The sequence below is a fragment of the Gobio gobio genome (assembly GCF_949357685.1).
Source record: "Gobio gobio genome assembly, chromosome: 15".
Classification (NCBI taxonomy): Eukaryota; Metazoa; Chordata; class Actinopteri; order Cypriniformes; family Gobionidae; genus Gobio; species Gobio gobio.
The window spans coordinates 8,242,116-8,262,021 of NC_137108.1; the positions used below are offsets into that span (position 1 = coordinate 8,242,116).

The 19,906-nt window shown below is 41.0% G+C and overlaps 1 protein-coding gene across 1 annotated transcript; it reads left to right on the top strand.

Annotated features, from left to right (window-relative positions):
• Positions 1-1,442: 1,442 nt before the first annotated feature.
• mtcl3 (MTCL family member 3) lies at positions 1,443-13,251 on the top strand (the record flags this gene model as incomplete). Its single annotated transcript, XM_079837104.1, has 6 exons — positions 1,443-2,123; positions 4,314-4,538; positions 4,713-4,871; positions 8,291-8,359; positions 9,073-10,260; positions 13,141-13,251. The coding sequence occupies 6 exons, from the start codon at positions 1,443-1,445 to the stop codon at positions 13,249-13,251; spliced, it is 2,433 nt and encodes an 810-aa protein (XP_079693230.1).
• Positions 13,252-19,906: the final 6,655 nt, after the last annotated feature.

The window sequence follows — 19,906 nt, forward strand, 5'->3', positions numbered from 1 at the left end:
AGAAATATTGTAAAGGGTTAGATCACGTAGAAATAGATCATTAAAGTTACAATTGCATCTTGCCGTGTCAACCGGGTCATTTCTCCATTAATGCCATATTAAAGTGGACTCTGGGGTGTTGGGTTGGGCTTGCACTGCTGCATAAGCTGGATTATATAAAGCTGGTTTCTACATGATCTAAGTTGGTCACTGTAGCTGGTAGACTAGCAAAAAACAGCTGCCAGCTGGGCAAGAGGGTTTTTGAGCTACTACACATCTGGATCTATGAAGAACCTGTAACATCCATGTACCTTTCCATTGCACAAAAGATTCTTATATTGTTTATATAAAATATATTTTCTTCACAAATGGCTCTTTGAAGTTCTGTTCACTGAAGGGGAAATGAAAATGGTTATTCTATGGCATCCCTGCTGAAAAAAACAAACAGCTAATACCAGCCAAGTTTGGAGGTTTTTATCTGGTCTTCCAGCTTGAACAGTTAAAGGGATAGTTCACCCAAAAATGAAATGTATACAATAAGCCAGCCTATATGACATTCTTATTTCAGACGAATACAATCAGAGTTATATTACAAAATATCCTGGCTCTTCCAAGCATTATAATGGCAGTGAATGGGAGCCCAAAAATGGAAAATGTTGCCCAAAAGAGTGCATCTACCCATTATAAAAGTGCTCCACACGGCTCCGGGGGGTTAATAAAGGCCTTCTGAAGCGAATCGATGGGTTTGTGAAAGAAAAATATCCATGTTAAAAACGTTATAAAGTAAAATTTCTAGCTTCTGCCAGACCGCCTCCCGTATTCAACACCACATCCGACGTCATTGTTGTGCCAGTTACGCTTTTTCCTCAAGTTGAATATGCCAAGAGCTAGATATTTTACTTTATAACATTTTAAATATGGATATTTTTCTCACACAAAGGCATTGATTGGCTTCAGAAGGCCTTTATTAACCGCCGTGTGGAGCACTTTTATAATGGATGGATGCACTTTTTTGGCCTTCAGATTTTGGCCTCCCATTCACTGCCATTATAAAGCTTGGATTAGCCAGGACATTTTTTAATATAACTCTGATTGTGTTCGTCTGAAAGAAGAATGTCATACACACCTAGGATGGCTTGAGGGTGAGTAAATCATAGGCTAATTTTCATGTTTGGGTGAACTATCCCTTTAAGACCAGCCTCTTCAGCTAAAAAGGAGTGCAAAACCCCTCTAAAACCAGCCTGGGAGACCAGCCTAAACCAGCCAACCAGTTTAGGCTAGTTTTAGCTGTGTGTTTTTTCCCCCCAACAGGGATAGCTGCCTTTATTTTTAAGAGTAGGCCTACCATTTCAATACAATTCAATTATGATTCATTAGTACAGATCCATTATACCGCATGCTTTCACCCTCACAGCTGCAGGATAAAATGGATCTTGCACACGTGAACTCGCACAGATGACAGAATGGACTCTGTGGAAAGCAGCAGTATGAAGCAGCAGCAGCAGCGCGCGTCCTCGCCAGCCAGATTCAAAGACTCGCCGTCAAAAGCGGCTTCCAAAAGCGCGTCCCCCAAAGCCGCCGCCGCCGCGTCGAAGCCAGGCGGTAAAAGCAGCCGCAGTAATTCTCCGGTCACCGTCCACGCCGGCAAAGACAAACACGCGGCCAAAGGCGCGGCCGCTGTCCACGGCAGCGGTGCTGAAAGCCCGACTCTGAGGAGGGCGGAGAAGAACAAGAGCGTCGAGGAGCGCAGCAGCTCGTCTGAGGAACCCTACGCCGCCGACGAGTCGCTGTTGGGGGCCGATGCCGCTCGGGTGGTGTCCGATCAGCCGAGCTCCACGAAATCCTCTCAGGGCAAAAGAGAGAACGCGAGAGCCGATGGAGGAAAGCAGACGGCCAAGAGTGCTGTAGGATGCGGCCCGGGCTTCTGGAGGGAGGGATGCTTGCAGTCTGAACTCATACAGTTCCACATGAACAAAAGCTTGAAGAAAGAAAGCGGCATGGCAACGAAGACGCCGAGCTCGCCGGTGACGGAGCCGCAGCTGCCGCACGCGGAGGCGAACCGGCCCTTGGAGGCTTTACCTCCGCCAAACCAGGAGCTGCAGGAAGAGATCGAGAAGCTAGAGGAGGATAACGATTACCTCAAGGTAGGATGCGATAGATATACTGAATGTGCTACTGTGGAAAATATGGTTCTATTTAAAATACATACATGATAAATGCATATGATACAAAGAACGTGTTGCTGTAATGAACAATTTCATTTTCTAATTTTCATTTTTGCATCACATAAGACCATCCTGAGAACAAAGAAAAATATTTATAATATTTTATTTATTATTTCTTTAATACATTGCAATTAATTTGATAAAGTATTCAAAGAAAATATTATTAACACTTGAAAAATATGTGTCCACCAAATCAGAGTGGTATAATAACCATAATGCAGGGTTGTGCTGTCATTGTGAGAAGTAAACAATCAAACCCTTTACATGATTGTGAATTAAGGACGCTTAATCTCTTAAAATATCAGATAAATTGACCTTTTTAAGTAACCACACGAAAAATTAATGACATACACTCAAAAAAATTATATGTTGGATTTACTTAATTTTTTTTAAGTCAACAGGTTCCTCGTAATTGGGTTATGTTGAATTTAATTAACATTGTTTATTTCAGTAAACTTTTTTTTTTTTTAAACTAAAAGTTTTTTATGCAAGGTTAATTCAATGCCATTTAGTTAAATCAGGTTAACATTCTTAATTTTGTTCAAACCTATGCAATTTAATTATTCTAAAATCCATATAAAAAACAAACCAAAACAAGTAAACCAGTTTAATTGATTATTTTTATTTATTGAAATACTATTTTTACAACATGTACAGAACTTTTACAAGGTCTTGCTAGCCAGATGACGGTTTTGAACACCCATGGCATGGCCAAAGTAGTAGTTTTTTATTATTAAAACAACTTTAATTGTTATTAGCAGGTCCTCACCCCAAGCACATGCTCTACACTTCACCTCAATTGTAAACTCCAAAACACTAACATAACACAAACTTTTTAATACCAACATAACAAAACATTAAGCATTAAAAAGTCTCTCCATTTGCTCATCTTGTTAAAAATGCATCAAATAGCACTTTCTTTAAACATTTACTCTCCGAATTCAGCCCCTTTGCAAAGCATGATGGGAAGTGAAAGTCTTGTTTGATTGGGTTACTTATTGTTATTTCAAAATGAAAACATCAAGTTATGTCAAAGAGTAACGGGTTTAAGTCAGTTTAACATGAATCAATTACATTTGAACCAGAAACCTGATTTAATTGTGTTAAATCAAGATGAATTGCTTAAATAAAGTGAACAGCATCATAAAATATTTTTTGGAGTGTACATTCAGAAGTTTGGATTGTATGTTTTTATGTTTTTATAAGAAGTCTCTTCTGCTCACTAAGGCTGCATTTATTTGATACAAAATACAGTAAAAACAGTAATATTTCAACATTTGAATAGAATATAAAATAATATATTCTATTTTAATATAAATGTAATTTATTCCTGTGATCAAAGCTGAATTTTCAGCATCATTACCCCAGTCTTCAGTGTCACATGATCCTTCAGAAATCATTCTAATGTGATGATTTGATGCTCAAGAAACATTTCTGATTATTATCAATGTTGTGTACATTTTTTTCAGGATGTATGTAAACATTTTTAACATTTTTACTTTTTTTACTTTATTTTGGATCAAATAAATGCAGCCTCAATAAGCAGAATATGCTTCTTTTAAAAACATACACTGTAAAAAATTATAGGATTAATAAGTTATGACAACATATATTTTTAAGTTAATTTAACTCGTCAAAATAAGTTAAGGAATTTCAACTTTTTAATTTGAGTTATACAAGATTCAACTCAAAATTATAAGTCAGTTAATGTAATCTAAATTGAAATGACTCGTACTTTTAAGTTGCTTTAACTTAAAAATGTAAGGGGGCTGAACTAAAGTGTTTAAGTTGAAATAGGTTGAATTTTTTCTTACCAATCCCAGACATTTGAACCGTAGTATACTTTTGAATTCGTGATTAGACAAAAATGTTTACCTTGAAAAATGTTTGCAACATTTTTGTTGAAAGTGCAATAAAGTTATTTTAAAACCTAAATAAATAAAAAGATTATTATTAAAAAGAGCATTTCCAACAACTTGCCGGTTGGCGCATCATTTTTAGACTAGATTTAAAAAAGATTACTCACTTTAGACATATTTTTTGTCACTAACCCACATATAAAGGATTTTTTTTCTATTTTAACATGACTTTGAACTTGTGATTTATTAGCATGAAATTGAAGAAATGCGAGCAGAGATGGATGAAATGAGGGACACATTCTACGAGGAAGACGCCTGTCAGTTGCAGGACATGCGGCGTGAGCTCGAGAGAGCCCATAAGAACTGCCGAATCCTTCAGTATCGCCTGCGGAAGGCAGAGAGGAAGCGAATGCGATACGCAGAAACAGGTGAAATTGACGGGGAACTGCTGAGGAGCCTGGAGCAAGACCTAAAGGTAGAGTCAAATCCTCAAGCCTGTAAACAAATAAATGCATAGGTCAGATATGAGGTTCTTCACTTTACCTTTTCACTGTGTCAAAAAAAATGTCAGAACCACAAAACAACAACGAATGAGAGAAGTGTCAGTAACAAGACAACGACAACCCTAAAATGTTCTTTCCTCTCCCAGGTGGCCAAGGATGTGTCTGTGCGACTGCACAATGAACTGGAGAATGTGGAGGAGAAACGAACGAGAACAGACGAAGAGAATGAAAAACTGAGGGAACAGCTGATTGAAGTTGAGGTGACAAAGCAGGCTTTACAAAATGAGCTGGAGAAGACCAAAGAGGTGAGAGGATCTGGAAGATACCGATGTTGAACTAAACAGGGAGCCATTTTAACTGGCCAGTATAATAAACGATATATAACTAAACAGCCGATACGATTTGTAATCTCTCCATACACAATAAAAATTTGCACTGATGCATGTTTTCAAAGCATAATATGTTTTGAGCATAGAAATTTGTACTTCATACACTGAAAAAATATTGCAACAGACAAATTAGTTTTACTCAAATTATATTTATGGTACGGTTCAGACCTTAAAGGGATAGTTCACCCAAAAATGAAAATTCTGTCATCATTTACTCACCCTCAAGTTGTTCCAAACCTGTATGAGTTTCTTTGTTCTGCTGAACACAAAAGAAGATATTTAGAAGAATGTTTGTAACCAAGCAGAGAGAGCAACCATTGACTACCATAGAAGGGAAAAAAATACTATGGTAGGTAGTCAATGGTTACTCTATCGGCTTTATAAACAAACATTCTTCTAAATATCTTCTTTTGTGTTCAGCGGAACAAATAAACTCATACAGGTTTGGAACAACTTGAGGGTGAGTAAATGATGACAGAATTTTCATTTTTGGGTGAACTATCCCTTTAAATTTGATTTAATATGAATCCAAAACATTCAAACAAAGTAAAAATATTATTTATTTTAAAGACCATACCATACTTAATCAATATATTTTCCTTAGACATAAGCTAAAATGTTACTTAATGTAGGTGAATATAACAGCTTTTTTGTGGCATTTTCCTATTTAATTTCACCATAAGCAAAACATATAATATATATTAGCTATAATATGACAGCAGCATTTTCACTTAAGATAAAACTAAAGTAAAAACATTTTTTACTTACAATAAATAAAGACAACTTCGAAAGACCTTAATTTATAGAGTAGTGCAGGCAGGACATCAAAATCCGAAAGACTAATTTGCCACTGGTTCCCTCAAAAATGTCCTATGGGTTTTTATAATGGGGGGGGGGGGGGGGGGGGGGGTAATTTATGAGTAAAATAAGGTCATAAAAGGGATAAATATAATTTGACGATTCTTGGACGTTTTGTTCTATGATGTACACTGCACACATTCACACCCCAAACTGCCTTATCTAGCTAAAATGAACATAACATCTTCAAAATATGCATTTAATATGGTTGTGTATAATTTACTTTGAAGAACAAAACATCCAAGTATCATCAAACAACCTTATTTAAATCATAAATTGATGGATTGAACCGATTATAAAAACCCGTAGGAAAATCTCAAGGGAACCAGTGGCGAATTAGTCTCAAGGATTTAGACGTCACGTCTGCACCACTCTATTGTTGTCACCAGAGTGGTCACCAGACCATTCACCTCAGCACACTACATTTCCCATAATCCTCTCTGGCTAACACCTGTGCACACTCAATAATCACCACACTTGTCTGTCATCAGCCTCATCAGTTCCTCCATAAAATCCAGCACCAAACACACATGTTGGTCTGGTCTGGTCTGGTAGTTCAACCCTGAACACTTACCCGACTACCAACCTGTGGATAATTACTTGTGTGCTTCTGTCTCGAACTGTCCAGTCTTCTGTCTTCCTCAGTCTTCAGAGATCATATCATCTTCAAGCCAGCCAGCCAGCCAGCCAGCCTTCCAGTCTTCCAGTGTGTGTCTCAATAAACTCTGTATGAATTCGACCTTTGTCTGCATTCTTCTGTTCCATGACAGAAGACCAGACCTAAAATGGATTATGCAGCGCGATTTGCTGTTATGGCTCATGAGCAGTTTTTACCAAGAGATTCTGCCTTCTTGTCGTCACCAGCCCCTTTTTTTAACAACGAGACCCTGAAGTCACTTTTCTGGATCGGGGCGAATTACCATCACCCTGTAGACCTCCCAGACACCTCTGGGCTGAACCTGGAGGGATGCTATCATCCAGTGTCTGGAGAGCATTTACCTCCGGGTCCAGAAGTCCAGAGTCCGTTCCACCACCATCGACCACGGAGGAAGCGTGTGAGTCCTCCACAGACGGAGAGCTACCACCCGCCGCGACGCGTCAACCAGTGTGTGAAGATACAAGGTCAGTGCGGACCCTCGCCCTGGAAGAGGAGCCTCCCAGTGAGTCTAACCAAGGGTGTGAGCCCACGACATCAGTGGCCGAGGTTATTTTGGTGGATTTTGAGACTGGCTGATCAGCCAGTCCTCCAGCCCCGGCTCTGATGGAGGTTGTCAGCCCTTCGCCATCTCCTGCAATGCCAAGCACTCCCGTCTAGCCTCAGGTCCTGCAACCACCATCAGTGCCTGACTGGATAGATCCAGTGGCTCTGCCTCCGGCCTCAGATCGTCTCGCTCCATCTCAGCCCGTCGACCTGTTGGCTCCACCTTCGGCTCCACCAGACTCCCTCTGCCTTTTGAGTTCACCGGGTTCCCTCGTCCCACCAGCTCCCCCTTGGTCAGTCGTCACAGCACCTCTGCCACTGTCTCTTCTGCTACGCTCTGTTCCTCCACCCCTACCGCTGCAGCGGGCTCCTCCTTCCCTTTGTGTATTCCTCGGTCCACCATCACACCAGCATCGCCTCAGTCCTCGGTCCGTCAGGCTCCTCAGACGATCGTCACTGTGCCTGCAATGTCGCTCTTTGTCTGCGTCCTGGGATCCATTGGCTCCACCTCCATTGGTCAGTCCCCAGTTGACGTCAGCCTCTTCTCCACCATGGCTCCTCCCTCCCTCAACTCCGCCATGGTCTGGGTCTGTGCCTTCAGACAACTACCATCATCGCTGCCGGGGTCTCGTCATCCATCTTTCCCCATTCCCGCCACCTGCTATCTCCATCCCTTTGCCTGCTCCTCTTACCATCCCTGCACCATCTCCTTGCCCTCCTCCTAAGTCTTCTGTCTTCCTTTGTCTTCAGTGATCATCTCGTCTTCAAGCCAGTCAGCCTTCCAGTCTCCTGTTATCTCTGCCTGCAAACAGATAAGAACAGTCATTACCCTGCCAGTATCATCTCATCGATCTACTTTCCAGTTACTTACCTGTTTACATCCCATGTGTGCCTCAATAAATGCTGTTTGGATTTACTTTTATCTGCATTCTTCTGTTGCATGACAATTGTGATGTCTTTTTAAAATATGTAATTGTATTTTCTGCTATATGCTTAAAAAAACAACAGAAAACCACAATGATTTCTGCTGCCTGTAAAGCTAGCCAGAATGTGTTCTGCACATCAATGCTCTGGTGTCAAGCGAAAATACTATGTAAAAAAAAATGTATTGTATTTTTTTTCTATGGGGAGTGTTATTTGCTTTTAGACAAACTGAACAAAACCATGATATTTGATTAGACCAATTTAAAAATGTATTTTAACTAAATACACTGTTGTTTTGCATTTTTCAGCGTAGATAATGAAGTTCCATAATGTTTATTTCAATGCATTGCAGCTTTCTCTGAAACGAAGAGGAAAAGATGTGCAGAAATCAGAGAAGAGGACTCCACAAACCCCAACAGAGGTAAGAGATATTCAAATGTTGTATGCATCAGGAGCATTGCAGCTTTAGTAAGAGTAGAAATGTCTAAGTCTCCCTCCACTCCCACACATACACTATTTTGGGAAATAATAATTGTGGTAGAAGCAGAATCCTTTGCCAACCTAAACAAACTCGGCCAGCACCAGTTGCATTCGTGGGCCATGCCCTCCAAACGAGTTACTGTGACCACCCTCCTTCCCCTCCTCACTGAACGCGAGCGAATTCAAAAGTGAAAGCGAAAAGCGAGTACTCATTAGAAAGCGACTGAACATGATATCAGCTATCAGCTATTATTTATGTACCCTGGTGCCGGCGTGGTGTGCAAGTGGTAAGTACCAGTTAACCTGGCAAGTGCCTATATCACGGGTGGCGAACTCCGGTCCTGGAGAGCCACAGTCCTGCAGAGTTTTGATTCAACCCTGATCAAACATACCTGAACAAGCTAATCAAGGTCTGAAGGGTTACTAGGAAGCTACAGGCAGGTGAGTTTTATCAGGATTGGAGCTGAACTCTGCAGGACTGAGGCTCTCCAGGACCGGAGTTCGCCACCCCTGGCCTATATTATGTCACCTAAAAATGTATTAGCCAAGCTGACTTTTCCTAATGACTCCTGCCTAATGTTCCTATGCCCTTGATTTGCACCAACAGCATCGATGCATTATCAATTTGACACCAAACTATATTTTCTTCCATAGGAGGAAAATGAAGATCTAAAGTGCCAGTTGGCCTTCATCAAGGAGGAGGCTATCTTAATGCGGAAGAAAATGGCTAAGATAGACAAAGAGAAGGACCGTTTAGAGCAGGAGCTCCATAAGTACCGTTCCTTTTACGGTGATGTAGACAGTCCTCTCCCCAAAGGCGAGGCTGGAGGTCCCCCCACCACCCGAGAGTCCGAACTGAAGCTCCGCCTGCGGCTGGTGGAAGAAGAAGCCAATATTTTAGGTCGCAAAATCGTGGAGCTGGAAGTAGAGAACCGCGGGCTGAAGGCAGAGTTGGATGACCTGCGTGGGGATGAGCTGGCTGGTGGGACGATGGACCCATCGACCAGAGAGCAGAGCGAGGCGCTGTCCGAACTGCGGCAACAGCTGCAGTTGGTGGAGGATGAGGCCGAACTTCTGCGCCGCAATTTGGCTGATGTGGAAGAGCAGAACAAGAAAATGACCAGCGAGCTCAACAAGCTCAAATACAAGGCAGGGTCACATGAGGGCTCACGCTACAACAGTGGGGCGATCGATGCCGCAAAGTTTGAAGCTCTGCAGGAAGAGCTGAAGGCCGCCAGGCTGCAGATCAACGAACTGAGCGGGAAGGTGATGCAGCTGCAGTATGAAAACCGCGTGCTGCTGTCCAACATGCAACGCTACGATCTGGCGTCCCACCTGGGCATCCGCGGCAGCCCGAGGGACAGCGACGCAGAGAGCGACTGTGGCCGCAGGGAAAGCGACGATGACTGCTCTCGGCTCACGCCGCATCGCAAACGTGAGGGTCCCGTCGGCGGCGAAAGTGATTCCGAGGAGGTCCGCAACATCCGGTGTCTTACTCCTACTCGCTCCCTCTACACCCCAGAGGGACGTTTTTTATCAAGAAGTTTCAAGGACCGCCAGCAGATGATTGATATCCGTATGGAGGCGGAAAGATTGAGCAGGACCATTGATAGACTCATTGCTGACACCAGCACCATCATTGCAGAAGCTCGAGTTTACGCGAGCAACGGTGAGCTGTTTGGAAGAATGGATGATGATGAAGAGGGCGGCCGAATACGAGAGCACGAGCTGCTCTATCGTATCAATGCTCAGATGAAAGCTTTCAGGAAGGAGCTGCAGAACTTCATCGACCGCCTGGAAGTCCCAAAACCAGAGGACCGAGAAACTGAAGAACCTCTGTCAGTAAGTACAAATAAAAACAGGACTTACACAAGCCTGTTTAAAGTGCCCCTATTATGTTTGTTTTTTTCTCTGGATATTACTTTTAATTTAGTGTGTAATATCACTGTTTGTTATTGTAAAAGGTCTGCAAAGTTTCAAAGATCAAAGAGCATGATAAATAGAGTTATTGCCTCCCAAAAGAAAGAACCGATTCTGATCTGCTTCATATGAGTCATCAGGATTCCAGTTTTTCTTCTTGAACCTATTTAGGTTTGTCACAAATTTGCATAACACCAGCCTATGGTCTTCATTGGCCACCTGTGAACACTGTCTAATTTGCCCTGCCCTCAAACACTAGTTTGATTGAGTTTGGTTCGTGTTGTCGAGATGTCGATAAGATGCAGTTTTCTGTGCTGTGAAGAGAAATCCACATTGCATGCACTTCCAAAGGATGAGGACTCGCACCAGAATTGATACTCTAAAATCAACGCCATCTTTGCTGTTTGTGTCACTGTGTATCAAATGCTGAGATACACATTCAGATTGGGCATTTAGTTTCTGACACGTAATGTAATGTCCAATCACAACAGACTGGGCCATCTGACCAATCAGAGCAGAGTAGACCAATCACAACAGACTGAGCCATCTGACCAATCAGAGTAGACCAATCACAACAGACTGACCCATCTGACCAATCAGAGCAGAGTAGACCAATCACAACAGACTGAGCCATCTGACCAATCAGAGTAGACCAATCACAACAGACTGACCCATCTGACCAATCAGAGCAGAGTAGACCAATCACAACAGACTGAGCCATCTGACCAATCAGAGCAGAGTAGACCAATCACAGCAGACTGTCCATCTGACCAATCAGAGCAGAGTAGACCAATCACAACAGACTGGGCCATCTGACCAATCAGAGCAGAGTAGACCAATCACAACAGACTGGGCCATCTGACCAATCAGAGCAGAGTAGACCAATCACAACAGACTGGGCCATCTGACCAATCAGAGCAGAGTAGACCAATCACAACAGACTGGGCCATCTGACCAATCAGAGCAGAGTAGACCAATCACAACAGACTGGGCCATCTGACCAATCAGAGCAGAGTAGACCAATCACAACAGACTGAGCCGTCTGACCAATCAGTGAAGAGTAGACCAATCACAACAGACTGAGCCGTCTGACCAATCAGAGCAGAGTAGACCAATCACAAAAGACTGGGCCATCTGACCAATCAGAGCAGAGTAGACCAATCACAACAGACTGAGCCGTCTGACCAATCAGAGAAGAGTAGACCAATCACAACAGACTGAGCCGTCTGACCAATCAGAGAAGAGTTGACCAATCACAACAGACTGAGCCATCTGACCAATCAGAGAAGAGTAGACCAATCACAACAGACTGAGCCGTCTGACCAATCAGAGAAGAGTAGACCAATCACAACAGACTGAGCCGTCTGACCAATCAGAGAAGAGTAGACCAATCACAACAGACTGGGCCATCTGACCAATCAGAGACGAGTAGACCAATCACAACAGACTGGGCCATCTGACCAATCAGAGACGAGTAGACCAATCACAACAGACTGGGCCATCTGACCAATCAGAGACGAGTAGACCAATCACAACAGACTGGGCCATCTGACCAATCAGAGAAGAGTAGACCAATCACAACAGACTGAGCCGTCTGACCAATCAGAGAAGAGTAGACCAATCACAACAGACTGAGCCGTCTGACCAATCAGAGAAGAGTAGACCAATCACAACAGACTGGGCCATCTGACCAATCAGAGACGAGTAGACCAATCACAACAGACTGGGCCATCTGACCAATCAGAGACGAGTAGACCAATCACAACAGACTGGGCCATCTGACCAATCAGAGACGAGTAGACCAATCACAACAGACTGGGCCATCTGACCAATCAGAGACGAGTAGACCAATCACAACAGACTGAGCCGTCTGACCAATCAGAGCAGAGTAGGTGCTCGGAAAAGAGGGGTTTCGAGAACTGAATTCTTTATCAAACCGTTTCAGACACTTACAAATGAGGTGATGCTGCAGTGTATACTACGAGAAAACAACTAAAGTGTTTTTGATCTTAGAAGCATGTAAACCTTTTGTAGGAGATCAAAATGAGCAACCTTTACAACAGCATAATGGGGCACTTTAAAGGAAAAGTTGAACTGAAATCAACATTTAATCATTATTTAATCATCCTCATGTCATTCTGGCCCTGTATGCCATTTCCCCCCAAATAAGACATTTTGAAGAATCAATACTACAAGTTTATTGTAATTTAATCTGTCAATCTCCAAAAAGGATAAAAAACACCATAAAGGGTTGCGTGAACATACTATTTTTGAAATTGTTTATATCCACGGAAACAATTTGCATTCTGCCATAGCTCAAATCAAATACAGCACCAGTTTTGGCCCCGGTGATGTTTAGTCATAAGAACAGTTATGTTTGAAGAAGTTATTGAGTTCTAACTTGAGGAAATGTGACTGATGTGTCAGCTACGGTGGAGAGCAGGCTCTTTAGAGAATAAGGATTTCAATTTTGGCCTGTTTGTCACCCATTGTGATTTAACACAAAGTCAAAAAAGCTGCATAAAGATTCTTCAAATGTTAAATAAATGCATACGAACAATAACAGCATATGGGTTTGGAACGATGATGTGTAAATAGTGACAAAATTGTCATTGTGGGGTGACCTATTTCATATGTATATGGCTTGCATTTAAAATGGTTTGTTGAATGGATGATTGTGATATTCTCTATTTTCCTCAATAATCTTGGTCATATGTAATGCATATTGACCTTTCTGCCTATCTTCCGACTCACTGTTCCTCTCTTTCTTCCATTTCCTCTTCCATTTTGATATCAACCCAGATGTTTCAACCTATTATTTTGCTTATTCTCATTCTTGTCTTATTCTCATCTTTATCGTATGCCACTATTTTCAAACTAGTCTTTCTTTTCACTCTTTTCTTTGTTCTGTAAACTTCATTTCTTTTAGTTATTGTACAGTTTTGTTATTTTCTCCCTTTTCTTTTCGTTCTATTTTCTTAGTTTATCACATTGATTTTGGACATGTCATCAAGGTTACACACAGGAAGCGATGATCATTTCAGGCACGGACTACTACAAACACTCACAATCTGCTTCACTGTTTCTGTAGTCAGTTCATTAGGTGAGTAATCTTTTGTGTATTTCATTAACTTGTTACATTTAATATAGTTTAAATGATATGTATTAGCATGTGTCCTGATCAGGGCTTGACATTAACACCTGCCAAATGCGTGTGGAACGCAGTCACTCCTTTTTATATATAATATACATCGTTTTCAGTTGTAGTCTTTTAAAAATGCATCAGAAATAATAAACTAAGAGCCACGTAGTTTTGTCAAACGTATCGCTTTTTCGATCCTGAAATCGATCCTGAAATATCTGAAACGCTTCCAATACTTATATTTCCTGTAGAATAGACACACGATACCAGCTGCTCTTTCTCTCTCTCTCATCTCTCTGACAGTGAGACAAACCTCTTCTCACATACTCGCTATATTTGCTCCGGATGAATATTGTTGCTGTTTTCGGCGTGGGATTGCGCATCATTTTCCAGCAGATTTTGTGCTCGCACCCAAAAGTGCGCACACATAAAGCTGCCTCTCAGCACTATATGTAGTTCTTTTCCGCTGCTTGTTTTAAAGAAGACACTCAGCAGATTATTTCTGAAGTGAAAGCATTTCAAAATATGAAAGTTTGAAAAAGTTATGGAAGTTTAAATTTACTGTAAATGAAAAATACTGTACTAAATATTTATTTTATATAAAATATATATTTTACAAAAAATGTTTTACTCTAAAATTACTATAAAATTAAAGCCATATGTCTAACCAAGTTGTGTTTCAAATTTGAAGTTGAAATCACAAAATTCGAAGTCCCCATGAGATTTTGTTTAGGCGCTATGCCAAAAATAGCCACCGGGTGTCATCCACATTCCATTGATTGTTTTTTTAAATGCATTTTCCTGTAAATTTCTGTCCAAATATCACTTCCATCACAAAACAGTCACCAAATATGGAACCTTGAGACTCAGACCTTACAGACGAGATGTGTTTTGTCAAGATTAGAAAAGATTTAGATTATAAAGTAGTTAAAATACATTTTGTAATATGAAACATGACGCCGCCCACTAGGGGAGGAGCCCGCTAGAAGAATTTAGAGCACCGTTTCCATGGTAACGCAAAGTCTGATTTCAAAACGGTTTTCACAGGATGAATTTTGAGTTCGTAAGCTTTCGAATGATACCTAATTTATGATAATACCTAAAATATATGATGCGAGAAAAAGGCGATCAAAAAATAAACGCCAGGTGGGGGTTTTAAACAATCAAATACACACAAAATAATGTCAAGATGCCGGTTTTGCCGAGTATTCACATAAACACAGTCAGTTCTGTTTTAAGTGAACGTAAACAGTTGAGAAAGAAAACACATGTGTAACAGTGTAATGGATCCGTGAGTCAGATCTTAAAGTGACAGCAGCCAAATAAACCTGCTGCCAAATTATGAGATATTACAAATATCTAAATGGCAGTTTTTCTGATGATACCGATGTCAAAATAGTGGGCAGTGGAAATGCTGAATGGCTAGTAACTTTGGAAAACCATTAGCCAGTGGCTGGTGAGCAAAAAAGTTAATGTCAAGCCCTTGTCCTGATTATCTGAATATTTATACAGAGTATGAAAACTTTCAGTTTGTGGACTGTAAAACATGTTAAAACATCTCAGCATTGTGCATTAGTCAGTGCTTGTTTGCAGCATGTATATTTTCAACGAGAATCATTTCCTCTGTTCTCTCAAGAACCCTTAGTTGGCCATATGGTTCTTTGGAGATTAAAAATTTCCTGATGTTACATTTATATGTGATGAGTGTCCTGGTTCTAAATATCACCTTTTAAAAGTGACAAAGTGAAGCCCTTCTCCAGTGCATTTTCTAAAGAACCATGGAACTCTTTTGGCATCAGGCTGTAAAACACATGTGAAACCTTTTCAAAATAAAGAGCGTGTGATATATACCTATTTTTGTTTTAATGGTTGATGATCACAGTTATGATGACTATCTGCTGTACCCTGTAAACGCTGAATATAAGCAGCTGTTGCTTTCTACTTTTCTACTCATTGTGAACCTTAAAAATGAACTTCTTATACTGTTTCTGTTGAGATGTTTGGGTTCTGTCTTTTTTGATTCTAATGGTTATCACTGTCATATCATTTTTGAGTTCTAAGAGAACTGAGAACTAAGAGAATTGCCTGTTCTAAAGGCAGAAGTGCGCGTTCTAAAGGCAGAAGTGCGCGTTCTAAAGTGTGAAGTGCGCGTTCTAAAGTGTGAAGTGCATGTTCTAAAGTCGGAAGTGCGCGTTCTAAAGTCGGAAGTGCGTGTTCTAAAGTGTGAAGTGCATGTTCTAAAGTCAGAAGTGCATGTTCTAAAGTCAGAAGTGCGTGTTCTAAAGTCAGAAGTGCGTGTTCTAAAGTCAGAAGTGCGTGTTCTAAAGTCAGAAGTGCGTGTTCTAAAGTGTGAAGTACGTGTTCTAAAGTCTGAAGTGCGTGTTCTAAAGTCAGAAGTGCGTGTTCTAAAGTCTGAAGTGCGTGTTCTAAAGTCAGAAGTGCGTGTTCTAAAGTTGGAAGTGTGTGTTCTAAATTCAGAAGTGCGTGTTCTAAAGTCAGAAGTGCGTGTTCTAAATTCAGAAGTGCGTGTTCTAAATTCAGAAGTGCGTGTTCTAAAGTCAGAAGTGCGTGTTCTAAATTCAGAAGTGCGTGTTCTAAATTCAGAAGTGCGTGTTCTAAAGTCAGAAGTGCATGTTCTAAAGTCAGAAGTGCGTGTTCTAAAGTCTGAAATGTGTGTTCTAAAGTCAGAAGTGCGTGTTCTAAAAGTGCGTGTTCTAAAGTCTGAAATGCATGTTCTTAAGTCAGAAGTGCGTGTTCTAAAGTCAGAAGTGCGTGTTCTAAAGTGTGAAGTGCATGTTCTAAAGTCAGAAGTGCGTGTTCTAAAGTGTGAATTGCGTGTTCTAAAGTCTGAAGTAAGTGTTCTAAAGTCTGAAGTAAGTGTTCTAAAGTCAGAAGTGCGTGTTCTAAATTCTGAAATTGTGTGTTCTAAAGTCAGAAGTGCGTGTTCTAAATTCTGAAATTGTGTGTTCTAAAGTGTGAATTGCGTGTTCTAAAGTGTGAATTGCGTGTTCTAAAGTCTGAAGTAAGTGTTCTAAAGTCAGAAGTGCGTGTTCTAAATTCTGAAATTGTGTGTTCTAAAGTCGGAAGTGCGTGTTCTAAAGTCAGAAGTGCGTGTTCTAAAAGTGCGTGTTCTAAAGTCTGAAATGCATGTTCTTAAGTCAGAAGTGCGTGTTCTAAAGTCAGAAGTGTGTGTTCTAAAGTCAGAAGTGTGTGTACTAAAGTCTGAAGTGCGTGTTCTAAAGTCAGAAGTGCGTGTTCAGAAGTGCGTGTTCTAAATTCAGAAGTGCGTGTTCTAAAGTCAGAAGTGCGTGTTCTAAAGTCAGAAGTGCGTGTTCTAAAGTCAGAAGTGCGTGTTCTAAAGTCTGAAATGTGTGTTCTAAAGTCAGAAGTGCGTGTTCTAAAAGTGCGTGTTCTAAAGTCTGAAATGCATGTTCTTAAGTCAGAAGTGCGTGTTCTAAAGTCAGAAGTGCGTGTTCTAAAGTGTGAAGTGCATGTTCTAAAGTCAGAAGTGCGTGTTCTAAAGTGTGAATTGCGTGTTCTAAAGTCTGAAGTAAGTGTTCTAAAGTCAGAAGTGCGTGTTCTAAAGTCTGAAGTGCGTGTTCTAAAGTCAGAAGTGCGTGTTCTAAAGTGTGAATTGCGTGTTCTAAAGTCTGAAGTGCGTGTTCTAAAGTCAGAAGTGCGTGTTCTAAAGTGTGAATTGCGTGTTCTAAAGTCTGAAGTAAGTGTTCTAAAGTCAGAAGTGCGTGTTCTAAATTCTGAAATCGTGTGTTCTAAAGTCGGAAGTGCGTGTTCTAAAGTCAGAAGTGCGTGTTCTAAATTCTGAAATTGTGTGTTCTAAAGTCAGAAGTGCGTGTTCTAAAGTGTGAATTGCGTGTTCTAAAGTCTGAAGTAAGTGTTCTAAAGTCAGAAGTGCGTGTTCTAAATTCTGAAATTGTGTGTTCTAAAGTCGGAAGTGCGTGTTCTAAAGTCAGAAGTGCGTGTTCTAAAGTCAGAAGTGCGTGTTCTAAAGTGTGAATTGCGTGTTCTAAAGTCGTAAGTGCGTGTTCTAAAGTCGTAAGTGCGTGTTCTAAAGTCTGAAGTGCATGTTCTAAAGTCGGAAGTGCGTGTTCTAAAGTCGGAAGTGCGTGTTCTAAAGTCGGAAGTGCGTGTTCTAAAGTCAGAAGTGCGTGTTCTAAAGTCAGAAGTGCGTGTTCTAAAGTCAGAAGTGCGTGTTCTAAAGTCAGAAGTGCGTGTTCTAAAGTCAGAAGTGCGTGTTCTAAAGTCGGAAGTGCATGTTCTAAAGTCAGAAGTGCGTGTTCTAAAGTCAGAAGTGCGTGTTCTAAAGTCTGAAGTCCGTGTTCTAAAGTCGGAAGTGCGTGTTCTAAAGTCGGAAGTGCGTGTTCTAAAGTCGGAAGTGCGTGTTCTAAAGTCGGAAGTGCGTGTTCTAAAGTCGGAAGTGCGTGTTTTAAAGTCAGAGGTGCGTGTTCTAAAGTCGGAAGTGCGTGTTCTAAAGTCTGAAGTGCGTGTTCTAAAGTCTGAAGTGCGTGTTCTAAAGTCGGAAGTGTGAATTGCGTGTTCTAAAGTCTGAAGTGCGTGTTCTAAAGTCGGAAGTGCATGTTCGAAGTGCGTGTTCGAAAGTCGGAAGTGCGTGTTCGAAAGTCGGAAGTGCATGTTCGAAAGTCTGAATTTTCAAGAACAAAGTCAAAATTTTGCGAGTTTTAAAGTCAGAATTATTTTTATTCTGTGGTGGAAACAAGCTTCCATATACGGTGCTGGTCATATCATTAGAATATCATCAGAAAGTTGATTTATTTCACAAATTCCATTCAAAAAGTGAAACTTGTATATTATATTCATTCATTACACGCAGACTGATATATTTCAAATGTTTATTTATTTTAATTTTGATGATTATAACTGACAACTAAGGAAAATCCCAAATTCAGTATCTCAGAACATTTGAATATTACTGAAGACCAATACAAAGAAAGGATTTTTAGAAATCTTGGCCAACTGAAAAGTATGAACATGAAAAGTATGAGCATGTACAGCACTCAATACTTAGTTGGGGCTCCTTTTGCCTGAATTACTGCAGCAGTGCGGTGTGGCATGAGTCGATCAGTCTGTGGCTCTGCTCAGGTGTTATGAGAGCCCAGGTTGCTCTGATAGTGGCCTTCAGCACTTCTGCATTGTTGGGTCTGGTATATCGCATCTTCCTCTTCACAATACCCCATAGATGTTCTATGGGGTTAAGGTCAGGCGAGTTTGCTGGCCAATTAAGAACAGGGATACCATGGTCCTTAAACCAGGTACTGGTTGCTTTGGCACTGTGTGCAGGTGCCAAGTCCTGTTGGAAAAAGAAATCTGCATCTCCATAAAGTTGGTCAGCAGAAGGAAGCATGAAGTGCTTTAAAACTTCCTGGTATACGGCTGTGTTGACCTTGGACCTCAGAAAACACAGTGGACCAACACCAGCAGATGACATGGCACCCCAAACCATCACTGACTGTGGAAACTCTACACTGGACCTCAAGCAACGTGGATTGTGTGCCTCTCCTCTCTTCCTCCAGACTCTGGGACCCTGATTTCCAAAGGAAATGCAAAATTTACTTTCATCAGAGAACATAACTTTGGACCACTCAGCAGCACTCCAGTCTTTTTTGTCTTTAGCCCAGGCGAGATGCTTCTGACGCTGTCTGTTCAAGAGTGCGACAGCTGAAACCCATGTCTTGCATACGTCTGTGCGTAGTGGTTCTTGAAGCACTGACTCCAGCTGCAGTCCACTCTTTGTGGATCTCCCCCACATTTTTGAATGGGTTTTGTTTCACAATCCTCTCCAGGGTGCGGTTATCCCTATTGCTTGTACACTTTTTTTCTACCACATCTTTTCCTTCCCTTCTCCTCTCTATTAATGTGCTTGGACACAGAGCTCTGTGAACAGCCAGCCTCTTTTGCAATGACCTTTTGTGTCTTGCCCTCCGTGTGCAAGGTGTCAATTGTCGTCTTTTGGACAACTGTCAAGTCAGCAGTCTTCCCCATGATTGTGTAGCCTACAGAACTAGACTCAGAGACCATTTAAAGGCCTTTGCAGGTGTTTTGAGTTAATTAGCTGATTAGAGTGTGGCACCAGGTGTCTTCAATATTGAACCTTTTTACAATATTCCAATTTTCTGAGATGCTGAATTTGGGATTTTCCTTAGTTGTCAGTTATAATCATCAAAATTAAAAGAAATAAACATTTGAAATATATCAGTCTGTGTGTAATGAATATACAAGTTTCACTTTCTGAATGGAATTAGTGAAATAAATCAAATTTTTGATGATATTCTAATTATATGACCAGCACTTGTATAGTGAAACGGCTTCTTGAAAAATAAAGGAAAAAAGTAGGACGGGGCTGGATTTTGTCCATGGGGAATTGATTGGATGGTTGTGGTTTGCTATTGA